Raw genomic sequence first — 7,714 nt, 5'->3', positions numbered from 1 at the left:
AGAACTTTGTAAACCATGTTTGAAAGTACAAACTATGCGCACAAAACAAATAAATTTAACTTACTATGTAGTGTGTTATATTGCAGCTTGTCCATGCTTGTTTCATGGATTTTCCAAAAATTTTCAGCTCCTCTTCTAACTCACGATGATCACTCTTGGTCCATGTCTTTTTGTCACAAAGTTGGAAAAGCTTGTCTAAGGATTTCCATACCTCTGCTTTAACATTTCGAGCAACACCATCTGCCATATCATCTTTAACTGCATTATGCACATGCTTCCAAAAACTATATCTCACCCTGGAAACATATCTTAATCATCTACCAAGTTTTCCTTCTCTTTGTGGTTCTGATAAAAATATTCTTGCTTTGACTCCACCAATTGACGGTTTGATAAGAACATCTTTTCCATTTGAGGACTTCTTTTCCATGGAGACCAATAATACTTTTTCTAATGCAGCAATTGCTTTCTTCCCTTTTTTTTTTTGGTCGAAGCTTCCAATCAAATCCAATATACAAAAACACCAGCTTTTCGATGATTCTACAAAAAGCATGCATTGTGCATATATGTATATTACACAAAGGAATATCAAGAACTACTTTGAATTCAAGATCAATCTTGTCCCTATTAGGAGCTTTCCTCCACCATTTAGGATCCATGACATGGGCTAGCTCCTTGTAGTACAGGCATGGAGATTTTGAACTACCTCCTTTGCTTATGTTGAACATACATTTGAGGGTCTTGAGGTCCCCTACTATATGCCAATCAACTTGGAAATCACCCTTGCCTTTAACATGAAGTTGACCTCCTTGAACGTGGTTTTTGATGACTTTTGGTATTTGGTATGGTGAAACATCCAAAACAAGGTTTGGTGATCCTCGGTGTTTACCTGCCATTATGAAGAAACTTTATTGAAGCATCCAGATATAATAAATGAAATCAAACAATAATATATTTGAAAAATGAAAGTTGACGCTTACCTCAAATGCCCCCAACCACCAAATATGCTTCTTGGATTGTACACTAAAATGCTTTGACTTTTCTGTAGTGTGATTGATGTATCAAGTGCCCTATTCATAAGTGTAATGGTCACTCTTTCAATCTTTTTCTCTTTCACAATTTCACATTTATCCAACTTTATGACAAATATAAGCCGTCCCAGACATTCTTCAAATGTGATTCTGTAGAATTCAACCATCCTTTTCTTGTAATTGCTCAAGATCAACAAAAATATTATTCCAAGGATTATACACATCCCCTTACTACCTTTAAATACATCCTCAATATGCAACCACTGACCAATAAAATCATCTACTTGTTTGTTGAGTGAACCTCTTAAATTCCAAACTTCTGTAGGATTTGGAAGAAGCACACATTTGATCCTCTGGTCTTTAAACGTTGATGACATTGCATTGAAAATCAAAGAATAACCTTTCTTGCTAACTCTACTCTCATTGAGAGCCTCCTAAATTAAGTTTACATCAACTTTATTGCTTTCCATGAACTGTTGCACAACATTGCGTTTGATTGTTTCAAACTTCTTTTCCTCATTCATCCCTTTTGCAATAGTCATTGAAAATAGACCTTTCATTTGTTTTGTAGGAAGAGCGTTCAGATCAACATTCTCCTTTTAGGGCTCCAACACTTTCCTATAAATCGGATGCATAAATAAGAGTAAACAAAGGAAGATTCACATGCCTAGAATTGCAAATAGTAAACACTTTTAGCAATCTCACACTTTAAACAATCTCACCTTGCTACTTGTACTCAACACTTGCACCCTCCACATCCTGCTTTCAATTCTGTAATGTTGCGAAGTTTTCTACTTGTAAGCCTATCTCCCAAAGGGATCGCTTTCGATCTTGCTTTACATAACTTCTCCCTTGCCTTTGTATGTTCTTCAATTTCATTATGTTATTGCTCTTTCAATCGGAACTTTTGATTGTCTGTTGTTTTTTTGTGTTCGCCTCTTGCTCGTATAAAGGCTTATACATGTGCGCAACTTGATACTCGAGCCGTGATGTATCCATGCATACCTTTTATTCCGTCGCCCACAAAGTTCAGCAATGTTATCGGATTTGAGAATGGTGGTATAGACCTTCCGACAAAACATTTTGAATAAATCTTCCCATCACACCATAAGTCGATATGTTGTAAACCTTCTCGCGTCATGTTTTCTCTTTGCATGGCGTCGACGTGTTGCCGTTTCGGAAGAGGCACATATTCTTAAGCTAAATCAATATGAAGATGGTGTTGTCATCTCTCTTGTTGGCTTGTTCTGTAGAGTTGGAGTTTGGTCTTGCCATTTTGAGTGCAATGTTTTTCCATTGCTTCGCGAGTTCATTACTCTTTTATAAGGCAAAGACTCGTGAAGGCAGTAAACTTTGAAAAACAGGCATATGGCGAGATTAGATATGGTGTTTTGGTAGAGAAGCTTAATGATCATGGAGATGGCTAGAAAATGATTGAGAGAAAGATGTGGCTTGTAGGAGCATTGAATAATAACATTCATGAGATATGGGAGTGAATATAGAAGAATATCTTGATCTTTCATCCACTATCATTCTTTGACATGTTTATAGTACTTATGTATACTTTAAGGAGTATTTTATTACTTTACTATATTTCAGACTCATGAAAAAAGTAGAAATTGTGGATTTCTCTCAGGGCCCCAAAATGAGCTCCCTTTTTTCCTTATGAACAATATCCTTTCATTAAGGTGAGGAGCAAGAGAGGAAGTCAAGCTGACAAAAAGGCTCCTCAGATGGACAAAAAAGTCACACAAATAGAGAGGGTTTGCCTATAAATCTAGAGGCTAGGGAAAACAGAAGATTGTCAAGGGGCTTTGTGATATCTCCTACATAGACTCTAGTACAATTTAAGAAGAAGAGAAATAAAAACATTTAATTCTTAAACTTTGACAGCATGTAAAACTAAAAGTTTCACCCTTCGAAAATATGCCTCATCCTTAATAAACCATGTGTGCAAACATGTGCTTATGCACACATAGAGACATGAGAGTACTTATGCATACTTATGGCATGTGACAAGTAAGTTTATGAGTGGAAGATATACAAATTGGAATGACCTCTACATATGTTTGAAGTAAAGAATATATCTGAATGACAAATTCTATTATTTTGGGATGTTGAAGGGAAAGGGGATGTGCGAAAGATTTCAAGCCCATAGAATAGGATATCTTCCAATTGTTTATGACCTATCCTTATGCTAGGATAAAATGGAAATCTCTTTAAATTGAAACACGTGCATGTGTTAGCATATGTACCTCTCTCTCTCTCTCTCTCTCTCTCTCTCTCTCTCTCTCTCTCGCTCTCTCTCTCTCTCTCTCTCTCTCTCTCTCTCTCTCTCTCTTTCTCTCTCTCTCTCCCTCCCTCCCTCTCTCTCTCTCTCTCTCTCTCTCTCTCTCTCTCTCTCTCTCTCTCTCTCTCTCTCCACACACACACAAATATTTAACTAGACACTAAAATAATCTAGTCCATTTTCATGTGAAAAAGAATATAAATATCTGGAACCCATTCAACTTTGTGATCTGGGGAATAAAAAAGAAGCAATGCATATATAAAGAGTCGAAGGATTTTCGACAACCTTGTGAAGGCACTCAAGTTCAAAGTTTCATCCTTTAAACTACTAGCATTGCACATCATCAATAGTATGAATCCCAAGAGTTCAATGTCTTTGGTGGTGGTGTAAAATGAAGGTTAACTCAACAAAAATTTCAACATTTTGGCTTATCTAGGTGTTTTGAAGACGAAAAATTCAAGTTTTTTACCTCTGGGACTTGGGGAATAAATGCACCCTACCTATTAACTTTAAAATATTGCATAAAATTACTCCTGTCATTAATATATTTTTGTAAGTTTGAAGAATAAAAATACCCCACATTTTGAACATTCATGTTACACTTACATTTCCCAAGTTGGACCCTCCGAGATTATTTATGATACAAGGAAAATTGAATAGGGGGTTAAGAAATCAAACTTGAATGACACTATACAATTAATGGATTAAGGTATGAAGTGCATTATGCTCATTCAAAATGCAAATCATTACAACACTAGATATGAAGTCACATTATGCATGTTTTAAACGTGAATCATCAAGGAATCATCCTTGAATCTAGTTATATTTCTTACAAAACCCATGTAATCTAGTTATATCTCTTACAAAACCCATGTTTTGTCCTTCATGTCATAAATGGATATAGACGCATCCAACCTTGGTCATTTTTATGGACGGATGTGATGCCTCTAGGTGCATGAAGGTATTAATATATTAAGTATCATGACTAACGTATTGTGGAATATCTGGTGTCTAAGATAGATGACACACATTTATTTTCTTTTAAAAATATTATCCTCACACACCCATTGAGTTGCCATGAATAATGTATTGTGGCATATCTAGTGTCTAAGATAGAGGAAACCTTGAGATGTTGAAAAGAAAAGGAAGCTGTCACTCGTATAGGTCACATTTGAGCTAAGTGCTGCATCTACATGTTGTTGGTCTATCTTGCTTACATGCACACATGTCTGAGCATAGGGAGTGTTCATGAAAGACTGTTTGCAAAGTTTTAAATAATTAATTAATTATTAAAAGGCCAATTTTTGTAAGCAGTCATGGGGTATATATGCGTTGCTTCAAATTCAAAAACCATGAAGGTAGTTTCAAGCATCACTTCCAATTCGGAATTCTCAAATGAAAGAGAGTATTTCAAAGGTCAAAAGGTTCAAATTTTGGATATGTGGCATGCTCTTGGTCTCCAAGTTGCCAAGTGTCGTTGTTGTTTTTTTTCCTTTGTGCATGGTTAATAGGTAATAGATAGATATATTATGTCCAATGTGCTTGATAAAAACCTCATTTTCTATATAGGAATCATAGATCCTAATTCATTCTCCATATGCAAACTCACATTTCCTAGATAGGAACATACTTGGGCTACATAGGAAATACACTTCCCTACATAGCAAACTAAAAATTCATATAAAAACTCGCATTTCCTACATAGCACTATACTTGTACTATATGGGAAATACAATTCACTATATAACAAACTTAAAATCCAATCTATTCTCCATATACAAACTCACATTTACTAGATAGTACAACATAGGTAATTAAATTTGCTATATAAGAAAGGCAAAATCCACTTGATTCTCCATATAAAGGCTCACATTTACTGGATAGCTATATAGCAAATACAATTCTCTAGACAAAGAGGAGAAAATGGCTAGTTCTTTCTAGCAAATGTGCATGAATTTCCTAGTTTAGAAGCACTCCACTATATAGAGATTGGTCAAAAGTTCCTTGTGAATTTGTGCCTTTGCTCATGTAAATATTACCTGATGCTATAGAGTACTCTTGAAAAAGTCTGCGCATATATCTTATTGATGAGGGATTCCTCAAAATAATTTATATGAGATTGTCTTGTTATTATTGTTTTAGTTTATAACGTTTTAGTTTTTGATTTGTTGAAATAAATGATAACAACAAAAAATATTAGAGTTTTTAAAGTAGATTATTACTTAGTGCTATGATGTGTTCTTAGCATGGTTAGTGCTAAGGTGTGGTCATATTTTGAGGTGGTTTTTATTCATTGTAAGGATGCAATATTTACACAAAGATTGATTAAAATTTTTAGTTAGCTCTTCATTTAATATGAAAAGAAGACGAAAAAACTCCTACTCTCGTGGAAAAGTGAATGGGCATTAAACGATGAAGGCTTAGTGGAGAGCTTCTTTTAAAGCATTAGGTCTAACAAAGGATTTAAGAAAGTAAAACCAAAAGTTTCTACGAGAATAGCTCAAGTTATTGGGTGACTGCGAGATGTGATGACAACACTTTCGTATGATAACTTGAGTTCACACTCTCTTCCAGCGACCCACCATCTCTCGTCCCTGTAGCCCATCGAGATGATCAGCCAACCGTCAATCTTCTCGAACTGTCAAGCTTCTGGAAAATAATCACGAAGCCTTTTAACGATACCCACCTCGCGCGAATCAACCGCTAAGTAATTATCCTTGCAGTAGAAGGCTTTGAAGCCCAATGGATGCAGCACCTCCTCATACCTGCAAATTATCATACTTATCGCTTCAGTGTCGAACTGCCTGCAAAGCACTACAGAGGCAAAGGGTGATACAGAACTTGGAACTCGTGAGAACTCGGAATAGCTAGGACATGAATCCACTCACGCTTCTTTTGACACGGCGTATGGAGGACCTCCCTGGTGATCGTCCAGCTGCAAAAGAAGAAGCGCGTCAGGAAACTTGCATCCAGTGACACTCAATTTAGATAGCTTCAAAAGGCGAACAGGGAGTAAACATACTGGAAACATCAGCGTAAGCAGCTCCCCGCCGGGTGCAAGCAGTTCCGCCATACGCTTGCCCCATGCTGGCCTCATAGGCGGTTCCATCGCACAGAAAAACCTGAGGCCAGTACGTACAATTCAGTCACTGTTTTATTATAGCTGGAGAGATACGTTGAGCTCAAGCCAAGGTGAGGAATCTTACGTATAATCGAAAATGAGGTCAAATGCCTCAACATGATCCCATGTATAGAAGTCGGCGTTAAGAAACTCCACCCATTCGCCATTTGGGGAAGCAGCCGCCATCTGTAACGATCGACACCATGCTAAACACTTAGACATCATGCCACTATTCACGTAACGATGCATGGACTGTGATACTGGCTAATGCCGCGAGACTTGGACTGTTCTTACGAGATTAACGTGCTATCAAGTAAATATGCAATTCGCACGACATTCGTGAAATCATGTTTAGGAACATGTAATTGCTGCTCTACGAACCTCGTTGGCACGTTTAAGAGCCTTTTCGGAGATGTCCAAGCCTACAACATGTCGTGTTGGACTTGCAAGGGCCAGTACATCATATCCCTGCCGCATGAAAGAAGAGATTAGACTGAATGCAAAATGTACGCAGCAAAATCATATTTGAATCGAGCTCGAGATACGTTTGTCATGGACAAACAAAAATCTATCGATCGTCCGTTTATTGCTTACCGAACCACACCCAGGAACTAGTGCCCGCCCTTCTGGAAGTGAGCCTTCTTTCGCAAGGTGGGCAATGACCGGAGTTACACCGCCAACGTCCCACGGAGTTACATGTTCTTCCCAGCATTTATCCCAGAAGTCTTTTTGAACAGGCGAGAGAAACAGGTCATGCAACAAGATCAACTGTATTAAACAAAGAATACGTGCAGCAACGAGATCGAAGAACGACGAGGGTGGCAGTCAGATTACTGGGGTGGGAATAAGTAATCTTATACCCATTGGCTTGCTATTGACGAGCTCTCGAACTTTTGCTTCGGTCTTTGTGAGGTAAGGGAACAATGCGCCTTGGATCTTGTTCCCATGCTCGTCAACGAGGAGGTCAGTTTCGGAAGGAATGGGAGCCATATCGATTAGCGAAATGAGAGGAGGAGGATGCAAATTATAAGGAAAAGCGATTGAGCCAAGGAATTCGCATGGAGAAGCGAGGGAGGTGGAGTGGGTATTTGTAGTGGGGAGTGAAGAAGCATGGGTTTGATGAACGGAGGACACGCGTATGAATGCCTACATGCTTGCGTCATTCGTGACGCCCCTTGCCCTTCTATCCAATTAAAATCAAGGTGGTCTTTCCACTTGCAAGTAGAAATTTCTTGCCAGATAGCAACCTCCTCAGTCCTCCGAGCTCTCCAATCT

At 38.0% G+C, this 7,714-nt stretch overlaps 1 protein-coding gene across 1 annotated transcript; it reads right to left on the bottom strand.

Annotated features, from left to right (window-relative positions):
• Nucleotides 1-5,735: 5,735 nt before the first annotated feature.
• Nucleotides 5,736-7,509, bottom strand: LOC147900100 (putative thiol methyltransferase 2). Its single transcript, XM_087376963.1, has 8 exons — nt 7,300-7,509; nt 7,034-7,164; nt 6,821-6,907; nt 6,525-6,625; nt 6,341-6,440; nt 6,207-6,253; nt 6,005-6,083; nt 5,736-5,912 (listed from the first exon to the last, which is right to left on the bottom strand). Exons 1-8 carry the CDS (start codon nt 7,427-7,429, stop codon nt 5,877-5,879), a joined length of 711 nt encoding a protein of 236 aa, XP_087233089.1. The 5' UTR covers nt 7,430-7,509; the 3' UTR covers nt 5,736-5,876.
• Between the last annotated feature and the right edge of the window lie 205 nt (nt 7,510-7,714).

This window comes from Dipteris shenzhenensis, chromosome 7 (genome assembly GCF_047967505.1).
Source record: "Dipteris shenzhenensis isolate YYH24624 ecotype China chromosome 7, Dip_SZ_1.0, whole genome shotgun sequence".
NCBI lineage: Eukaryota > Viridiplantae > Streptophyta > Polypodiopsida > Gleicheniales > Dipteridaceae > Dipteris > Dipteris shenzhenensis.
The sequence above is the reverse complement of the archived record's forward strand: the minus strand, read 5'-3'. Positions and strand labels throughout refer to the sequence as shown.

Excerpts from the sequence above, each read along its gene's own strand:
- LOC147900100 (XM_087376963.1), bottom strand. The coding sequence starts at position 7,429 with ATGGCTCCCATTCCTTCCGAAACTGACCTCCTCGTTGACGAGCATGGG. Across the intron at positions 6,441-6,524 it reads GACCTCATTTTCGATTATAC|GTTTTTCTGTGCGATGGAAC; the intron begins GTAAGATTCCTC and ends TACTGGCCTCAG. Across the intron at positions 6,084-6,206 it reads TACGCCGTGTCAAAAGAAGC|GTATGAGGAGGTGCTGCATC; the intron begins GTGAGTGGATTC and ends GATAATTTGCAG.